General features: G+C 37.3%; 1 protein-coding gene across 1 annotated transcript; it reads left to right on the top strand.

The window, feature by feature from the left end:
* The first annotated feature begins 18,253 nt into the window (after positions 1–18,253).
* LOC143583114 (uncharacterized) lies at positions 18,254–18,955 on the top strand. Its single transcript, XM_077065514.1, has one exon. The coding sequence runs from the start codon at positions 18,254–18,256 to the stop codon at positions 18,953–18,955; it is 702 nt and encodes a 233-aa protein (XP_076921629.1).
* Positions 18,956–22,211: the final 3,256 nt, after the last annotated feature.

Below are 22,211 nucleotides of genomic sequence, written 5' to 3'. Positions count from 1 at the left end.
GAAGATTGCGCAACCTCGCGGATGGAATTTCCACCGTGTTCACTCCATGTTTCATAGCGAAGCATGAAACCTTCCTTGTACAAGTGTTGTTGAACGGTGGCTCTATCTCTAAAGCTTATATTTTGGCATTTATAACATGGACATTTTATTTCACGTATGGTCTCACCACGCATATTCACACTCGTATCAACAACATCACTAGAAAATGCAAAGTCCAAAAACAAATCCACATTGTCACAGTATTCAGAATTAAGAAATCCGTCACAGTCACTCCTTACATACATCCATTTTCGATCGATGTACCAAGCCATTCCAAATCAATGCGTTTAGAAACTATCCACCTTCAAAACTTCAATACACTACAAAAATTATTATGTCTCAAAACAAGAATTACTAAAAGTCTCCAAGTAAAGCAAAAGTTTTAGTGAGTGATTATCATGAAAAATCTTAAGTGGTAATTTATTGATAACATACCTGCAAATGATGAAAACAAACTTCAAGGGTATTTTCTGATTCTGCCTAAATGAACCTAAAAACATTATTTTTAATTCGGGTTTCTTTCATAACACCTTCTTATTCAAAATGTCACTTGGGCATTTCATCAAACACCTGGTGTGCACGATTGAAATTGGTGAAAAAATAACGTAATTTCTATCACTTAAGCCACAAAATCACAGATAAACCTAGCTAAGAATCTCACAATTAAATTAAGCATGCAATCAATTGACATCTCATAAACAAATAAACTGTTGTAGACGAAGGTGTTCATACACAAATTCAAAAAATACTATACTCACCTTGTTAATAATGGTGTTAATCTCAAGATCCCACGATGTGTTAATAATTGCTGAAACCTGAATCACATGCTTTGTTTGTGCTGGTCTGAGTATGTTTTGTTAATCTCAGTATGTTGTAAAGTGCTAGTCTGAGTATGCTCTATTTGTGTAATAATAAAATAAAATGTTAAAAACTATGTACGGTCAAAACAATTTCTTTTAAATAACAGGTTAAAAACTCCGACCGCATAGCACCGGTTGCAAAATCTCCAACCGCTTAGCCACCTGTTGCAAAAACTCCGACCGCCGGTTGCAAAAGCACCGACCGCCTAGCCATCGGTTGCAAAAAACTCCAACCGCCTAGCCACCAGTTGCAAAAACTATGACCACCTAGCCACCGGTTGCAAAAAAACTCCGACCGCCTACCATCGATTGCAAAAACTCCGACCGTCTAGCTATCGGTTGCAAAAAAAACTCCGACCTTGTAGCCACCGGTTGCAAAAACTCCGACCGTCTAGCCATCGGTTGCAAAAAAAACTCCGACCTTGTAGCCACCAGTTGCAAAAATTCCGACCACCTAGCCACCAAATATAAATGGTTGCAAAAACTTTAACCGCTTAGCAACCGTATCAAGTAATTGGCATTTTTGGTAGCAAATTTGCTAAATCAGTCGCTAAATTTGCTATCGGTTTTTTTCAGTAGCAAATTTTGGTTGCAATTGCTCAATATTCTAATAGTGGACCCGTCAAACAAAAGTATTACATTTTAAGGGAACTCACGTGCACCAATTAAAAATAAGGGTCAAGTTATTTTACAAAGGGAGACAAAAATGAGAAGGATGAAAAGGATTTATAGCCACACAAAAAAAATCTTTCAAAAATTTTTTTTTTAAATGAAATAAAAAATCATATGTAACATCCCGAAATTTCAAAGTGATATTAATTATATTACTTACTAATAGAGGGAAAGTTTACTCGGGTTGTCAGGAAACAAATAATAGAGTAGGAGTTGGTATGAGTCGGGCTAGTGTTGGATTAATGGAGACGGGTTAAATGAGAATGGGCCTTAGGTCCATGGGATTTCAGGGATATAAATATCCCCTAAACCCAAAAATATCTTCATTTCCTTACTTTCTACACACACACTCCGAAAACACACACACCATCTACACCGCCGCCGGGCCGAGGAGAGGAACGGGCAGATCCGAGAGAGAGAGAGAGCGATTAGTTGTGTTAACAAGTTAAACGAGATCCAAATAAGCTCAAAAAGGTATGATTCTTGATCTTTGAAGTTTAAAGATCCAAGCTTTTTAGTGTATAAACGACCGAAAATGGTCGGGAAGCGTAGTGGGTGATACTGAACCATAGCAAGGGTGTTAAATTCGCTCAAAATGCTGGACAGAAACCGAACAGCGGCTGATCTGGGCAACTTCGCCTGCAACTGGGCAACTTCGCCTTCAAAGCGATGAACTTCGCCTGCAAGCTAAGTTCACCTGATGAACTTCGCCTGCAAGCTAAGTTCGCCTGATGGCAACTTCGCTGTAAAGTTAAGTTCGCCTAACTGGTAACTTCGCCTGAGGCCAAGTTCGCCTGATGACAACTTCGCCTGAAGCTAAGTTCGCCTGATGACAACTTCGCCTGAAGCTAAGTTCGCCTGATGACAACTTCGCCTAAAGCCGAGTTCGATTAGGAAATAAATTAAAAGCGATAAGTAAAAGTAAGCTAATACTAGGCCACCAGATTAGATCAGGCGAGTATTGATACGTGTAACTTGTACAGTCAGCCGAGCTCAGTTAAAGAAGGGATTTACAGCTATCAGAAGAAAGAAGCAGAGTTCAGGTGAGTTTCTAGCCCCATTCCTTGTTATGTTTTCGGGGCTGTGTGCATACTCGATGTGTTGTTAATACATTTATCCTAAGTGATAAGTGTATGTCATATGTGATATGTGTGATAGATATGAATGATTGTTTGTCGGTACGCGAACGATCTTCGGATATTGCGCGTACTGTCAGGTTAAAAATAAAGGTACGAATATTATATATCGTAGATGTATGAATATTTCAAATGAATACTTGTCGGGGCGTGAACGATCTTCGGATATTGCACGTAACGACAAGGGGTATGGTTGTTAAATGAATGAGGTAAAGAATGCCTAGAGTGTTCTTATGTTATAATGTAAGTATGTGTATTTAGGTACACGAATGGCATGTGAGTTCTACGTTCGACATAGTAAGTTAGGATGGCAAATCCCTCTAGCTTCTGTCGGACATAGACTCGGCTGGTGATGGCGTAGTTAAGGACTGCGAGCCTTATACGTGAAGTAGATGATATATGTAAACGTAGATAAGGACTGCGAACCTTATACGTAATGTAGATAGGTGTCAGCATAGGAAAGGACTGTGAACCTTATACGTGCTGATTTTGTAGCATAGGGGAGGACTGCGAACCTCGTACGTGCTATGAATTAGGTTGCAACATAGGGAAGGACTGCGAACCTTGTACGTGTTGTGGATGTATTTCAGCATAGGAAAGGACTGTGAACCTTATACGTGCTGATTTTGTAGCATAGGGGAGGACTGCGAACCTCGTACGTGCTATGAATTAGGTTGCAACATAGGGAAGGACTGCGAACCTTGTACGTGTTGTGGATGTATTTCAGCATAGGAAAGGACTGTGAACCTTATACGTGCTGATTTTGTAGCATAGGGGAGGACTGCGAACCTCGTACGTGCTATGAATTAGGTTGCAACATAGGGAATGACTGCGAACCTTGTACGTGTTGTGGATGTACTATGGTATAGGGAAAGACCGCGATCCTTGTACGTACCATAAATGGTGAACATAGGTAAGGACTGCGAACCTTGTACGTGTTCACGACCTTGAGTACAGGTATAGACGGTGAACTATGAACGTACTATCGGTAGACCGAGGTTAGTGATTGTAGATATGTATGTATGGTAGCAAGTATGTATGTAGAACAGAAGGGTAACTAGTGAAGTATGGATATGTATCTACGGATATGTATGTATGTGTATGTATTGTATGGCGTTCGATTAACTAGAACTCACTCAGCGTAGCTGACTTTTAGTATGCACGCAGGTGAACTGATTATAGAGTTAGCATGAGGATGACACACGGCATGGATTGAACGGCTGGCATCTGAAGAAAGAAGTAAAGATGTTTTAAATATAAAGTTTTGTGTTATGGTATCAAAGAAAAGATTTAATGTTTTGTAACAAATGATTGATGTTTTATATTCCGCGAAAAGTTTTAATAAACTCTGATTTGAAGAACTGTGTTTATGAGTAAATCCGACGCTAAATTAGGGCCACCGGGTTCGGGGCCTTACAAGTTGGTATCAGAGCCAGGTTCGAGAGATTTAAGCATCCTACATGCTTAGACTCGAACAGAGAATGTGATTTAAGTAAGAAAGAAAAGAAGACGCCAGTCCAAGAATGCCATGTGTCGCTCAAGTAAGATCAGTAAAGGTAAATGTATGATTAAATGATATATGTTAAGGAGAAAGGAAAGATATGTGAACGACAGGGATAGGAATAATTGATTGTTTGATTTGACTAACTGCTTAAGTAGAACCAGCACAAATAGAATCATAAAGGGAAGTGTATAGGACACGGAAAGCAACGTGATCAGCTAGTCACAGCTGGCCACTGTTATTACCTGTTAGCCTTGCTATACTTGTACTAAATAGTTCCTTTAAGTGATGATGTTTGGGTTGTCCCCTTTTAGAATACTGATGGCTGGAGCTGGAGAATTTGTGGGAACTTGGGGTCGCACTGGACGTCGTGGCAGGCCTCGTCTTGTCCGGCAACCCTCGGTAGAAGAAGCTTCCTACACCGAAGATGAAGGAAGCGCCGCTGGAGGAGACCAGAACAACAACGAAGAAGTTCAACTTAGCCCTGCAGTTCAAGCAGCCATTGTTCAAGCTGTAGTTGCTGCTGTGAAGAACCTGAATCCCGAAGGATCTGCTGGAAGCCGTGAACGAACTGCTGAAGGGGCGGGTGGTGATGGTAGGAAGGATGGGGAAGGAGAAAGAGGGGCCTCGAGTGAGGATAAGTCTGTGAAAGTCGATGACAGGAGAAGAGGCCAAGGTGGGTGCAACTATAAGTCCTTCAAAGGATGCGACTCGCCAAAGCTGACTGGGTTGGGAGACGCAATCGCTACTCTCCAATGGATAGCCACTATGGACAAGGTTATCCGCATTATCGAATGCCGTCCCGACCAAGCTGTGGGTTATGCTACTCAGTCATTTGAGGAAGAAGCTATGTATTGGTGGGAAGGTGTGGAGCAGAGAAAGACTAGGGAGATCAAGGCGTTGATATGGGACGATCTGAAGGAGTTGGTGATGAAAAAGTTCTGCGCAGATGCCGAGGTTGAAAGGACGGAGATGAAGTTCCTGAATTTAAAGGCCGGTATGATGACGCATCGTGAGTATACTACTGAATTCAACCGACTATCTAGGTTGGTGCCTGATATGGTTGACACTGAGGTCAAAAGAATCAAATATTATGTGAGGGGATTGCCACAAAAAGTCCGCATGTTGGTCAGGGCAAATAAACCTGCTACTTTTGACTCTGCTGTTGAACTTGTAGAGGTGGTTTATGCTGACCTGGCAGAGGACGATGTGGTGGTGGGGGAAAAGAAGGAGAAGAAATGGGCTACCTCTGCTAAGCGGTCTGGCGAGATGGTGACAACAACTGATGAGAGGAAGGCTAAGGTTGGGAACAAGGATGCGTGTAAGACGTGTGGGCGAGTGCACCCGGGGGAATGCAAGATTGGGACAGACAGGTGCTATCGGTGCGGAAAGGGTGGGCATTACTCTCGAGACTGCCCTGATCGTCCAAAGTGCTACAAATGCGGAAAAGCTGACCACATGGCTAGGGATTGCAAGGAATCAGGGGCGGGAGGTGTGGAAAGATAAAGATTTGGGGAAACTGCAGAGAGGAACGCTTGATGAAGGAATAATTGTTCATGCAATGGTTTTATTGCTTTTGCTTAAGGACTTGTTGTGTGTTAAGGTTTAAAACTTATGGTTATCAGTGACGTGTAATATATTGAGTAGGTTATGAATGATTATTATGTTATGATGAAATGTTGTTTTAGACAATAGTGTTGAAAGTACTAATCGAAGCCCTTGGAGGTATGAGATGAGTTGTGGTACATCGAGGGTCTCATGGACAAGCTACCTTAAATAGCTAAAACACATGACCACCATTCGATGACTGCAAAGTCGGAAGTAAGAAGGATAACTCAGAAAGCGAAGGCGATTCAATAAAGCGTGTAAATATAAGAAGTTTTCCTTTTATAGGGAATAAGTTAGGTTTCGGGGACGAAACCTCTTTAAGGATGGAAGACTTGTAACATCCCGAAATTTCAAAGTGATATTAATTATATTACTTACTAATAGAGGGAAAGTTTACTCGGGTTGTCAGGAAACAAATAATAGAGTAGGAGTTGGTATGAGTCGGGCTAGTGTTGGATTAATGGAGACGGGTTAAATGAGAATGGGCCTTAGGTCCATGGGATTTCAGGGATATAAATATCCCCTAAACCCAAAAATATCTTCATTTCCTTACTTTCTACACACACACTCCAAAAACACACACACCATCTACACCGCCGCCGGGCCGAGGAGAGGAACGGGCAGATCCGAGAGAGAGAGAGAGCGATTAGTTGTGTTAACAAGTTAAACGAGATCCAAACAAGCTCAAAAAGGTATGATTCTTGATCTTTGAAGTTTAAAGATCCAAGCTTTTTGGTGTATAAACGACCGAAAATGGTCGGGAAGCGTAGTGGGTGATACTGAACCATAGCAAGGGTGTTAAAATCGCTCAAAATGCTGGACAGAAACCGAACAGCGGCTGATCTGGGCAACTTCGCCTGCAACTGGGCAACTTCGCCTTCAAAGCGATGAACTTCGCCAGCAAGCTAAGTTCACCTGATGAACTTCGCCTGCAAGCTAAGTTCGCCTGATGGCAACTTCGCTGTAAAGTTAAGTTCGCCTAACTGGTAACTTCGCCTGAGGCCAAGTTCGCCTGATGACAACTTCGCCTGAAGCTAAGTTCGCCTGATGACAACTTCGCCTGAAGCTAAGTTCGCCTGATGACAACTTCGCCTAAAGCCGAGTTCGATTAGGAAATAAATTAAAAGCGATAAGTAAAAGTAAGCTAATACTAGGCCACCAGATTAGATCAGGCGAGTATTGATACGTGTAACTTGTACAGTCAGCCGAGCTCAGTTAAAGAAGGGATTTACAACTATCAGAAGAAAGAAGCAGAGTTCAGGTGAGTTTCTAGCCCCATTCCTTGTTATGTTTTCGGGGCTGTGTGCATACTCGATGTGTTGTTAATACATTTATCCTAAGTGATAAGTGTATGTCATATGTGATATGTGTGATAGATATGAATGATTGTTTGTCGGTACGCGAACGATCTTCGGATATTGCGCGTACTGTCAGGTTAAAAATAAAGGTACGAATATTATATATCGTAGATGTATGAATATTTCAAATGAATACTTGTCGGGGCGTGAACGATCTTCGGATATTGCACGTAACGACAAGGGGTATGGTTGTTAAATGAATGAGGTAAAGAATGCCTAGAGTGTTCTTATGTTATAATGTAAGTATGTGTATTTAGGTACACGAATGGCATGTGAGTTCTACGTTCGACATAGTAAGTTAGGATGGCAAATCCCTCTAGCTTCTGTCGGACATAGACTCGGCTGGTGATGGCGTAGTTAAGGACTGCGAGCCTTATACGTGAAGTAGATGATATATGTAAACGTAGATAAGGACTGCGAACCTTATACGTAATGTAGATAGGTGTCAGCATAGGAAAGGACTGTGAACCTTATACGTGCTGATTTTGTAGCATAGGGGAGGACTGCGAACCTCGTACGTGCTATGAATTAGGTTGCAACATAGGGAAGGACTGCGAACCTTGTACGTGTTGTGGATGTATTTCAGCATAGGAAAGGACTGTGAACCTTATACGTGCTGATTTTGTAGCATAGGGGAGGACTGCGAACCTCGTACGTGCTATGAATTAGGTTGCAACATAGGGAAGGACTGCGAACCTTGTACGTGTTGTGGATGTATTTCAGCATAGGAAAGGACTGTGAACCTTATACGTGCTGATTTTGTAGCATAGGGGAGGACTGCGAACCTCGTACGTGCTATGAATTAGGTTGCAACATAGGGAAGGACTGCGAACCTTGTACGTGTTGTGGATGTACTATGGTATAGGGAAAGACCGCGATCCTTGTACGTACCATAAATGGTGAACATAGGTAAGGACTGCGAACCTTGTACGTGTTCACGACCTTGAGTACAGGTATAGACGGTGAACTATGAACGTACTATCGGTAGACCGAGGTTAGTGATTGTAGATATGTATGTATGTATGGTAGCAAGTATGTATGTAGAACAGAAGGGTAACTAGTGAAGTATGGATATGTATCTACGGATATGTATGTATGTGTATGTATTGTATGGCGTTCGATTAACTAGAACTCACTCAGCGTAGCTGACTTTTAGTATGCACGCAGGTGAACTGATTATAGAGTTAGCATGAGGATGACACACGGCATGGATTGAACGGCTGGCATCTGAAGAAAGAAGTAAAGATGTTTTAAATATAAAGTTTTGTGTTATGGTATCAAAGAAAAGATTTAATGTTTTGTAACAAATGATTGATGTTTTATATTCCGCGAAAAGTTTTAATAAACTCTGATTTGAAGAACTGTGTTTATGAGTAAATCCGACACTAAATTAGGGCCACCGGGTTCGGGGCCTTACAAGTTGGTATCAGAGCCAGGTTCGAGAGATTTAAGCATCCTACATGCTTAGACTCGAACAGAGAATGTGATTTAAGTAAGAAAGAAAAGAAGATGCCAGTCCAAGAATGCCATGTGTCGCTTAAGTAAGATCAGTAAAGGTAAAGTGTATGATTAAATGATATATGTTAAGGAGAAAGGAAAGATATGTGAACGACAGGGATAGGAATAATTGATTGTTTGATTTGACTAACTGCTTAAGTTGAACCAGCACAAATAGAATCATAAAGGGAAGTGTATAGGACACGGAAAGCAACGTGATCAGCTAGTCACAGCTGGCCACTGTTATTACCTGTTAGCCTTGCTATACTTGTACTAAATAGTTCCTTTAAGTGATGATGTTTGGGTTGTCCCCTTTTAGAATACTGATGGCTGGAGCTGGAGAATTTGTGGGAACTTGGGGTCGCACTGGACGTCGTGGCAGGCCTCGTCTTGTCCGGCAACCCTCGGTAGAAGAAGCTTCCTACACCGAAGATGAAGGAAGCGCCGCTGGAGGAGACCAGAACAACAACGAAGAAGTTCAACTTAGCCCTGCAGTTCAAGCAGCCATTGTTCAAGCTGTAGTTGCTGCTGTGAAGAACCTGAATCCCGAAGGATCTGCTGGAAGCCGTGAACGAACTGCTGAAGGGGCGGGTGGTGATGGTAGGAAGGATGGGGAAGGAGAAAGAGGGGCCTCGAGTGAGGATAAGTCTGTGAAAGTCGATGACAGGAGAAGAGGCCAAGGTGGGTGCAACTATAAGTCCTTTAAAGGATGCGACCCGCCAAAGCTGACTGGGTTGGGAGACGCAATCGCTACTCTCCAATGGATAGCCACTATGGACAAGGTTATCCGCATTAGCGAATGCCGTCCCGACCAAGCTGTGGGTTATGCTACTCAGTCATTTGAGGAAGAAGCTATGTATTGGTGGGAAGGTGTGGAGCAGAGAAAGACTAGGGAGATCAAGGCGTTGATATGGGACGATCTGAAGGAGTTGGTGATGAAAAAGTTCTGCGCAGATGCCGAGGTTGAAAGGACGGAGATGAAGTTCCTGAATTTAAAGGCCGGTATGATGACGCATCGTGAGTATGCTACTGAATTCAACCGACTATCTAGGTTGGTGCCTGATATGGTTGACACTGAGGTCAAAAGAATCAAATGTTATGTGAGGGGATTGCCAAATGCCACAATCAACTCCGCGATTTCCCTTATTACTGAATATTTCAAAATTACGGTTTTATAATCACGATGTTGAATTTCGTATTTTTCGTCTAAAACAATGGCGTTTGGTGAATATTTTTTACAAATTGATCCCAAAACTCCCATTAAAAGGAAAATAGTTTGTGAGTTCTATAGTCACGTACTTTCTGTTGGTTACAGAAAATTAATTCACCTTATGTATACATGTTTAGTTATTGTTTAGGGTCTTCTGAAGAATTACGGTTGGTTGTCCTACATGAATGTATGGAGCTACATATTTTTCAAGGTCGTCTCTGAGAATCGCTAACAAATTTTGGGCCAAAGACAAGTAAAAATTCAGGCATTAGGACATCGTTGCTAATGTTGAGATGGCATTCGAGTTTCTTTCAATACACCCGAAGGGGACGATCAATTGGCTTTAGACATGAGCAGCATGGACAAAGGTCAAGTAATGTATTTAATTTATGGTTATCTTAAATGTAACTATATACATCTTTATTAAATTAAATCAAATACTTCAGTACTTTAATTTCATATAGTTGTGATGTAAGGGTATCACTACAACGTGCGACTAGACTAATTTCTTAAGAGCTTTGACTATATATATATATATATATGGGGGTTATAGAATGAAAACTCATTTGAGTTGTGAAAACCCTATGTAACATCGATTTTTTTTTGCACATGTAATATATGTCGTTACATTTAATACAAAATGATGAGGTCTAAATTATACATATTATTCTATAAATATTCCTTACTTTTAGATGCTTTTGAGTCAAGTTTTTATTGAATATTATTAATATTTGGTTCACATGTGAGTTTAATGGTTTCATGAGACAACGAGCTAAAATGGAGTACTTTAATTATATTGAGACCAACGAATGAATAAGTCATGTATAATTTTTGTATTTAGCTCTTTTAGTTTACTAGTAAGAAAGTGGGTACTTAAATCATGCTTTTGAATTTCAGGTTATGGTGCATTAAAGATACATAATGGAAGCTTTATGTTGTGACGCCCAAATTCTTGTAAACGTTGTTGTTATGTGCGCGTATTAAAGTGGTCATACGAAACTATTAATAGAAATTACTTTGAGAATCAAATAAATATAAGAGAAAACATGAGGGGCTATTGTGAAAATATGGAATTAATTCACTTTTGGAGATTTATGTTCTTGTGAATATGAGGCCCATACTTTTATTAACCGACAAAAAGAAAAAGAAAGTATATATATGAATGATTATTGGGGTGAAAAACCTGGAAGTTAGAGAGAGCGGCCGCCACCCAAAAGTCAGCCTATATTATTTTCGGTGGGTTCGGAAGTCGTAACGGAGAAGAAACAACTGATTAGAGAAGGCTGTGATATTTTTCAAGGAATAGCATACAAGGCTTTATCATCGCAAGTCAAATATTTTGGAGGCGTTCGGGTTCACACCGACTCGTTCGAACACGGTTCTCTTGTTCTCAACTTTATTATTTTTATTATGAACTTGGTTGGTGAACTTATTTATTTTAATTTTTTGAGCATGACTATTGGCTAAAACCTTTTTAGTTGCCTAGGCTTTGAATGAATATTTGTTGACTTTTGATTTGTTTGTCGGTATTAGATTATTGGTGTTGGACTAAAATTATTGTAATAGACTTTTTGATGTTTTTAAGATGAATATGTATGCTTATTATTAATTTATTTTTATTCAATTGTTCCATATGTGTCTTTGTGAAAGTCTTTCATTGTGTAGACGCATATTAGGTTACCTACTATGTGTTCGTAACTAGTTTATAGTCGACATAATCCATAGGAACTATTGTTTGAGGGTTTAGAGATTTTAAGTGTTCTACCTATCTTGAGACTGAGAGGTAATAGATAGTTGGGATTGTCTTATTCATTAGGCGGTTTGGGTATAGATTACATGATAGTGGGTTTCCCCCTCATTGTCTTTTGATTTTTGCTATCCTAAGTCCTTTTGAGCATCTTTAGGTTACTCCTTATGTCCCTTACACTCCCAGATGTATTGTGATTAGTGAGATTGAGAGATGATCTAGTCATTAGAGTACTTTAATATTGTTGGAGAGACTGAGAGGTAATCCAACCAACCGGTTTGCGTCATAGGCCCCTTAGGTATTCCTTTTAGGTGACACCCAGAGAATGATCAGGAATCCACTAGGATGTCTAGGGCGTCGTATCTTTAGATCCCGGTTCCATCACAGTTTTCATAGCCGATAAGCATCCAAGATTCACAAATAGGATTTCAAGCCTAGGTAACGCCTTTCTCATTAGTGGTTTTCATCTAAGTCTTAGAATTTTAAGTTTAATTTAGTTAAATTAATTTAGTTTAAGTAGTTATTAGTTTTAAATAAAATAAATAAAAATTCAAAAAGAATCTTTTTCTTAATTATTAGTTTATTTAGCTTTTAGAATCTAAGTTCGTTAATTCAATAAGTGTCTCTAGGGTTCGAAATTCCCGGACTTCCCATAGCTATTCTACACCCTATAGGTTCACTTGGCTGTTGTTAGTGGTTTGGTTTAGGGTATTCTAGGTTTTTATTATTCGTTGTGCTAGATTGATTAATTGCAATATTTCTATATACCACTTTTAAGCGCATCACAAAACATCAAAAAATAAAAAAAAAATTGTTTTGTTATTTTTTAACATTTTTTACTAATTTTTATATATGTTTTCAGGAGAAAGAAAGAAGTTATATTTATGTTTACATTTTAATTAACTTTGATTGTGGATCACAAGATTCAAACTTTAATTAAAAACATATGGTTGAGAATGTGTTTCTAAAGTTTTCACAACTCAAATTGATTTTTATTTTAACCTTATCATATATATATATAGGGTTAGGTTAAAATAAAAACTCACTTGAGTTGTGAAAAACTCTAGAAACTCATTCTCAACCACATGTTTTTAATTAAAGATTAAATCTTGTGGTCCACAATTAAAGTTAATAACAAATGTTAAAATAAATATAACTTTTTCTCTCTCATAAAAACATATAAAAAATTAGTAAAAAAATGTTAAAAAATAGCAAACAATTTTTTTTAATGTTTCGATGTTTTGTATTAAATGTTACAACGTATATTACATGTAACAAAAAAAAACCGATGTTACATAAGGTTTTCGCGGGTTTTTACAACTCAAATGGGTTTTCATTTTATACTTTGCCTATATATATATATATATATATATATATATATATATATATATAGAGGATGGTTCAGGAGAGAAATGAAATTACTGTGAGAAATGAATATGGGCCACTAATTTTAATTTAGGTTTTAAATGCTTAAAGATAAATAAGGAAAGTATTAAAGTATGCTCTCTCTTCAATTAATATAACTAATAAATATAATATTTATCTATTTAATTAATATAACTAATCAAATTATTATAATTAGAAAATATTAAGAATTCATTTATTTTTATAACTTATTTTTTTCTCTATTGAATTTTTTTTCCTACACAAGTACAATTTATTCATACATTAAAATTTCTTTTTATTCAAAACCATTTTTTTCCAACTCAATATATTAATATCCATCAACACGTGTAAGGCCCCGTTACCGGTAACCCTACTTTCGTGTTGGATTTACTCATAAACACAGTTCTAAATATCAGAGTTAATTAAAACATTTACGCGGAATATAAAACTTTCATAAAACATTACAATATTTCATAACTTGTCTCAAAACGTCCTTTGTCTTTCACATTAAAACATTAAAATTAAAACATCGTAAGTCTTCAGATGCCAGGCTCTTATTCTTCTGCCATGTGTCCCCGCTCAAGCCAGCTGTCTCATCCTACTCACCTGCGTGCATACTAAAAGTCAGCTACGCTGAGTGAGTTCTAGTTAATCACATAATCATACAATACATTCTTTACACTTCATACTTAACCTCTTAACTTTCTTTCATACACACTTAAGTGCTTTTACTTTCATTTTTACCTTCATACTTTCTTTACATACATAATCATACGTTTTAAAGAGCCTTTCGCCCTATAACCTCACAGATATTATAAGGGTCTGGTCCCTAGTTTTCGAATATTAGAAGGGTTCGATTCCCTAACATCACAGATATTATAAGGGTCTGGTCCCTACCATCACAGATATTATAAGGGTCTGGTCCCTACCATCACAGATATTATAAGGGTTCGATTCCCTAACATCACAGATATTATAAGGGTCTGGTCCCTAACATCACAGATATTATAAGGGTCTGGTCCCTAGTTTTCGAATATTAGTAGGGTTCGATTCCCTCTTCGTTCCATACATTATACCCCGAGTATTTTTAGGGCTCGGTACCATTTTCGTAACCATACAACCATACATCATACCTCGAGTATTATTAGGGCTCGGTACCCTTTTCGTAACCATACAACCATACATCATACCTCGAGTATTATTAGGGCTCGGTACCCCTTTTCGTAACCATACGACCATACATCATTATTTCCTTCTTTTATTATCTCTATCACATTCATACGCATAAGCATTCATATTATACTTACCTTATACATAGCATTACAACCTGACAGTACTTGCAATATCCGAAGATCGTTCACGTACCATCAAGCAATCATTCTTACATAACACATATATCACATAGGGCATACACTTATCACTTAGGATAAATGTATTAACAACACATCAAATATGCACACAGCCCCGAAAACATAACAAAGAATGGGGCTAGAAACTCACCTGAACACGGTTACGTTCACCGTTAATCGTAATTCCTTTCTTCAGTTGTGCACGGCTGACTGTGTAACAAGTGTACGTCAATTAACTATCACTTCTCATAATGTATGTCTATCTTTATATGACCCACAACGAACGGGGGTCCGGGGGCAGCGCCCCTGGCAGCGGGGTCTAGGGGCGGCAGCCCCTAGCAGGGTCCAAGGGGCAGAGCCCCTGGCTGGGGTCGAGCTGCCAGGTCAGCTTGGAAAAATTTTATTTCCATTAACTGTCTTAACACATTTTTCATTAGATTTTTAGTTTACTTCCTAATCGAACTTGGCTTTAGGCGAAGTTAAACCTTAGGCGAACTTAGCTTTAGGCGAAGTTAAACCTTAGGCGAACTTAGCTTTAGGCGAAGTTGTCATCAGGCGAACTTGGCTTTAGGCGAAGTTGTCATCAGGCGAAGTTGTCATCAGGCGAACTTAGCTTGCAGGCGAAGTTCATCAGGCGAACTTAGCTTGCAGGCGAAGTTCATCGCTTTGAAGGCGAAGTTGCCCAGATGCAGGCGAAGTTGCCCAGACAGCCGCTGTTCGGTTTCTTTCCAGCATTTTGAGCGATTTTAACACCCTTGCTATGGTTCAATATCACCCACTACGCTTCCCGACCATTTTCGGTCGCTTATACACTAAAAAAGCTTGGATCTTTAAACTTCAAAGATCAAGAATCATACCTTTTTGGGCTTGTTTGGATCTCGTTTACTTGCTAGTACACTAATCGCTCTCTCTCGGACCTGCCCGACTCTTCCCTTGGCTCGGCCGGCCGGCGGCGGTATGCGTGTGGTGTGTGTGTGTGTTTTGGGGTGTTAGGGAGTTTGGTGAAAATGAAGATATTTTGGGATTTTGGGGGTATTTATATCCCTGAAATCTCATTCTCATTTAACCCATCTCAATTAATCCACGTCCAAGACCCGCTCCCTACCCGATATTAATTAATTACGCGAAATAACTAAACATAACTTCCTTTATTCATCATTAAAATTTTTAGGATGTTACAACACGTATTTACATTGTGATAAATAGTACAAAAAATTATCTTACCCGTGTTTACATTAAATGTCAACAAAAAAATACACAACCTACACAAAAACATATAACCTACACTTGTTCTAAAAATAAGAAAACATATAATCTACACACGAAAAACATATAACCGACACACAAAATTCAGCATCAATAAACTACACACGTACACGAAAACGTATAACCTACACACAAAAAACATATAGCATACACTTGTTCTAAGAATAAGAAAACATGTAACCTACACACGAAAAACATATAACCAACACACAAAATTTAGCATAAGTAACCTACACACATACACGAAAACGTATAACCTACACACAAAAAACATATAACCTACACTCGAAAATTTTATCATACACATTTAAATACAATTTATTCATACATTAAATATTTTTTCTATCTAAAACCAATTTCTTCCAACTCAATATATTAATATCCATCAACACGTATGTATATTGTGATGAATAATACAAAAACTATCTTACATATGTTAGCATTAAATGTCAATAAAAAATATACAACCTACACAAAAACATGCAACATACACGTGTTCTAAAAATAAGAAAACATATAACCTACACACGTATAGGATGTGTGTATCTTTTTCTAGTTTATATAATTGTTGATGTCGGATTACATATGTAAGTTGTATACTTTTTTGTATGTTGTATGTTTTTATTGCTCAAAACAAGTGTATGTTATATAATTTTGTGTATGTTGTATATTTATTGTTTATATTTAATGAACACATTTGTATGATATTTTTTTATTATTATTTATAACAATAATTTTTCTAAGTATATCAATTAAAAAAAATATTATGTTTTGATATTTATTAATTAGAGAGGATTTATTTTGGTTATATTAGTTGAATTAATTGAAAAGAGGGGGATTTATTATGGTTATATTAGTTGTATTAATTGAAGAAAGAGAATGCATTTATTGTTGCATTTACATTTTTTTCATTTATTTTTAAACATTTAAAACATAAAATAAAACTAGTGGTTCATATTCATTTCTCACAATAATTTGATTTCTCCTCTGAACTTAAGCCTATATATATATATATATATATATATATATATATATATATAACTTTTCACATGATAGAACATGACCTTTCCTTACACAACTTTTTCTTTCCAGCACCTTAATTATGTGACCCACACATGCTTCACTACTAGTACTTACATATTCAATAATTGTACACTCTAGACATTTGTTCACTCGTGTGTTACCATACAGGACACGCCCTTTACTCATAACTCCACACTTATGCTCGTGCATGAACGTGAACTCTAAATCGAATTATAACAATCACTTGCCCATGCATAAATATATATGGCTTCTTATCATTTTCTTTCACTCCAAACCAAAACCATAAACATCACCAAGAGTTCAAGAAAATGTCACCTGTTACCGAGATAGTCCAAGGGTGGTCATGGAAGAGCAATGCAGATGGCTACGGTTATCCGATATCAGCTCGGTTACAAGGCGATATGCCCGACCTAGCGGCATCAGAGAACGATGGAGATGATGATTATGATTATGCTCCGGCAGCATGAATTAGGCTAGTTAATACTTATTTGGAAATTAATATATAATAATAACATTACCATGCACCATCATCACAGTATTCATCATACGTCAAAAGATCACACATTTCGGCCAGTTATATATATATATTTTCAACACATCCACATGCAACAAATCCATGCCCCCCCCCCCCCCAAACACCCGGTCGCCCCACATATCGCTGGCGGGGGGTGTTGCCGCAGAATGTCACCCAAAAAACTCACCTTTGTCACCCCACTACGCTCAATCTAAGGGTAAGCTAGAAATAGAATGCTCCATTCCACCACCAGCTAACAAGAACTCTTTATATTTTAAATCTATATTTCTTTCTTTTTTATTTTCTTTTATTATGTAACTAAATATATTTAAAAGGTTGAATTTTGTTAAAACTAATATTAAGATGGTATTACGGAAATTTTTGAGAAAAGGTCCCGAGCAAAGTGGCGTAGAACCTTGAGGGGGTATTTGGGTGAGCTTTTAAAACTTGCTTGTTTGTTTGTTGAAAAACAAAATGTATTTGGCAAATTAAGCTCCTCCAAAAGCTTTAAATTAGAGCTTTTCAAAAATTGGTTTTGCTTTTCAAAAAGCAAATAAGCAAAAAAATAATTTTAAAAGCTCACCCAAACACCCCATAAGAGGATTATGAAGAAATTTTTGTGAGGAGGGTCAAGTGAGTTAGGGATCTCGAGAATAATAGATGTTAATAACGCTTTGCTCTCAAAATAGGGTTGGAGATATATAAAACGGGGAGATAGGGTTGTGGAAAAGGATTATTGACTCTATTCATAACCAAATTAGTGACCAGGGGGTGGTTCCAATTAAAAAAAAGAAATTCGGGTGTTTGGGCCAATATTGCCAATAAGATAAACAAACTCAAGTGGGATGGGAGCAAATTGGTTGATTTGATCAAAGGAACATTGGGTGATGGCCAAAATTTGAGCTTTTGGATGAATAATTGGGTATGTGACCAAAGTCTTAAGGAAGGTTGTCCTCCCTTTATAAACTGGAAAGGCATAAGAGCTGTAAAGTTAATGAGAGGTTTTAGAGATCAGAAGGTTTTTTTTTGTTGGAATTGGGGCCGGAAAAGAACACCAAATACAACTATGGAATTAGAAGAATGGGAGAACTGCTTTTGGTTAATGAACACAGCGGTCTGGGTTAACGGGTCGGACCGATGGATTTGGTTAGGAGACAAAGAAGGTCGTTTTTCAGTTAAGTCGGTTAAAAAGTTAATAGTGAATGCTAAAGATAGTGGAGATAACTATATTATGAAGTGGAGCAAATGGATCCCGAACAAGTGGAACATCCGCGCGTGGAGAGCGGAAATGGATAGACTCCCGACACGAAGAGTCCTTGAACGAAGGAACATTCGTGTTACAGACAGTGTTTGTCCTTTATGTGATTCGGAGGTGGAGACGGTGGATCATATCATGACGGGGTGTGGAGTCTCGACGATGGTTTGGGAACATATAAGTCGTTGGTGCAATGTTCCCCCAATTTTCGGCTTCTCGGTAAGAGATATTTTAGAGCTCCACAAGTCCACCAATATTGGTGCTAATAAAAAGGAGGTGTTTCATGGGATAATCATAATTGCTCTTTGGAAAATTTGGAAGGCGAGAAACGAACATGTGTTTGAAGGAAAGGAGATAAATTTGTTTGAAATTATAGGAGATATAAAGGCTAGTGGTTTTCTTTGGTATAAGTATAGTTCTAAGTTTAGATCTCTAGTTTGGTCGAATTGGTGCAATTTTGATTTCATCATTTCATGTAATTCTTTGTTGTTTGTGGCTGCTTCCGGCTTGTAGAGGTAGCCCGCGGGTGGGTTGTCGTTGTTTATGTTTGTGTTTATAAAAGTTACGGTTCGAAAAAAAAATATTAAGATCCCAGTATTGGGGCGTGGCATAAAACTGCTAGAAAAACTAGATGTTTAACCTATTTAAGCCTTTAGAAAGTGGAATCGAAGAGGCTCAAACAAACAAAAAGCTTATGATTGCAACCCAACAGAAGCAAAATTCGAAGTTGAAACTATCTGCTAGGGAAATCATGAGCTTACTATAGAGGTGCACAAACCGGGTATTTTCAAGAATCGGAACCGGGTAGGAACCGGTTCCGGTATAGTTAACAAAAGTCAAAACCGGGTCCGGATAGAAACTGGTTCCGGTTCCGGGTACGGCTTTGAGGAGAAATCCTATACCAGGTCCTATCTGGCTACCCGTGGGTAGGGTACGTGCAGGAACCAATTCTTGGTCAGGTACACCAGGTCGAATCTAGAATCGGATATTTTGTTCACCTCTAGCTTACTAATATAGATGAACGTTAAAAAGTTGAGAATAAAATACCCGTTATAAATATTATTATATATATTGATTTGGAACTTCCTTGACACTCACAATTTCACTGTTTGTTGGGTTTAATGCTTGAATTTGTTTAGTTTTAATCCTAATCGGAACATGAAATGGCTTTCAAATTTTTGGAGTTAAAAGTAATAACGTGCTTCGCTATCTGTTTATTATATTCTTAAGAATTGAGTCTACATGCTTGATTCTAATTGTGTTACAGTTGGTGGAGAACTTAGTTGATGCGATAGAGAATGGCACTCGAGATCAACATTTTGATACACAGTGAGTATTATAATTAATATTGTTACTAAACCATCAAGAACATGCCCATTATATTGTAATAGTGGTTAGGATTCAGATATCTTGACAAGGTTAAAACCCTAACAAAATTTCTAATACACTCAAAAATGATTTAAATTGTGGTTAATTTATGGAAGTGTGATAAGTATACTCATGATGGAAGATTATTGATAAAACAGTCATCTATTTAAAGTTTCATTCAAGCGTTATGCATATCTGCTAAAAAAATCATATGTTAATTGCTTTAGGTGCCCATGCTTGGTGTACGACTTAGTTCATGCCTTAATAACTCTTCATGGTTATGTCCAGCGCTTAGCATTACCTAGGTCCTGGTCATTCAAATTTTTGTAAAAAACTTCTAAATTTCTTCAATACAAAAAGTAAGGCTTTGAAAAAAGAAGATACATATTACTTTGTTGATTTTCTTAACAAGGGTATTTATGAAACGTACAACTGAGTGTAATTAGACAGATTGTAGCAAATTAGTGATAATTTTATCTTTTCGTAATATAGATTTGTAATTTTTCCTTTGCAACGGGTCTAAATACTAGTTAATTATTTTATATTATTCTTTTGACGGCTTTACTTGTATATCCAAAGTCAAAATGAAACTAAATATGAGCACTTTAGTTCAAAAAATAGCTAAAAGAATAAGAGAATATAAATACGCCAAAAGAGTAAAAGGTAGAAAACGCCAAAATGGGACGAAAAGTGTGAACACTATATTTGACATCCCATTTTTTTAATATATATTATCGTTAGTTAGATCTATATTCTAATAATACTATATTAAGGATAAAACAAAAGTGTTTCCAACTCACTCTATGTTGACATGTAAGGTAAGGCTCACTTAAGTTGTTCATTACCTACGGGTTTTCAAGTCCTGGTCACGTAAAAAAGGGAATTCGAAGTCCTTTTTCATAACGCACCGCTGTAGTTTAAAGGTTCTTAATGTCTCATTATATATATATACACACATATATATGTAGGAGTTTGTGTATGAGAGAGACAAAGGGCCCCACCAAAACCTCCCATAGCACCGGTCGTTCGAAACCACCCCCCCCCCCCTCTTTACCGCCCCTATGCAATGTTCCTTCCCTTTAACGGCCCTGCTAATGCCCATAGCGTGTAGTCCTACTACAATGATGATCACCCTGTAATATATAAAATACAGACTCCAAATCTTACATGTTAGAGCATTTCCAATGGATTTCCTAAATTATGTGAGGGGGTTATCTATTTTTTTAGAGATGATTAAAAATGGTTATGAGAGGAAGAGAGAGAAAATGTTACTGTCCATGGTTAAATTTGGAGAAGCGCACTGTTCATCTCTATAATTTTTTAATGTTTTTGAAAGTGGTTGTGAGTGAATGAGAGAGAAAAAGTAATGATAAAAGTATAAAAAAGTATTATTTAATTGAAAGTGAGAGAGAAAATATAGTGTTTTTAGTGTAATTATAGAGATGGAGATAAAGAATTAAATGAGAATGCTCTTATATCTTACATCTTATCTTACATAAGTAATAAAAGAAAACTCATAATGCCACATGGCATCTCATAACACCTCTCTATCCTATGTGGCACTACGTAAGGCTTTCTAATCCCCTACTTTGTTACACATGAACTAATAAATACAAATAAATAATAAATACTAATAATAAATACAAACTAGTAATTAATAAATGTGGAATAAAAATAATATATTGTTACTAATATTATTTATATCATCATTATTACTATTATAAGCAGTCTTTTAGTAATCAACAAATACATGTGAAAAGACAACAAAGTAGCTAAGAAAATAAGGATCGAGCATCGGATTTTTATAAGTTTATGAGTGCAAAAGAGTATTTTGTTCTAGTCATTTTTTACGATAGATTAGTTAAACTGAATCAAGGGGTTTGAACAATTTGGAAGAAAAAAAAATTTGATATCAGTTATAATCTCTAGCAGGGGACAGTTTATGAACAACGTTTTTTTTACTGCAAAATATTGTTAATTGATTCATAATTTGATACAGGTCGAGGTGGTTTTTTAAAAGCATTTTTATTTAAAAAGAGTTAACAGACCAAAGTATGTTTCTACTTTCAAGTCATGACTTTGGTTACAAGTCTTTGGGGTCATGGCTTTAGTGACATATCAAAAGACTGATTCGGAAATTTAAAATTTGGTTTTGGATTAGATTCAAAATCAATATTTTTTGTCATGATATTTTTTATTTGATAAAGGTAAATTTTCTAAAATAACATTTTCTGCATCTTGGTTTATTTAAACTTCTAACGGGTTAAAGAAGAATCAATTCGTGCAAAAGTTTGAAGAGGTACATATGTTAGTCTATTTTGGTTATATATGAGCCCACAATAATATCTCATTGTATGTATAATTTGTCTTAGTTGTTAAAATTTGTGACATGACGTGGTGA

This window comes from Bidens hawaiensis, unplaced genomic scaffold (assembly GCF_021521415.1).
Source record: "Bidens hawaiensis isolate Kalapana, Puna unplaced genomic scaffold, B.hawaiensis_p1.1 tig00032127_1, whole genome shotgun sequence".
In the NCBI taxonomy this organism is placed as follows: domain Eukaryota; kingdom Viridiplantae; phylum Streptophyta; class Magnoliopsida; order Asterales; family Asteraceae; genus Bidens; species Bidens hawaiensis.
The sequence above is the reverse complement of the archived record's forward strand: the minus strand, read 5'-3'. Positions and strand labels throughout refer to the sequence as shown.

Excerpts from the sequence above, each read along its gene's own strand:
- LOC143583114 (XM_077065514.1), top strand. The coding sequence starts at position 18,254 with ATGGAATTAGAAGAATGGGAGAACTGCTTTTGGTTAATGAACACAGCG.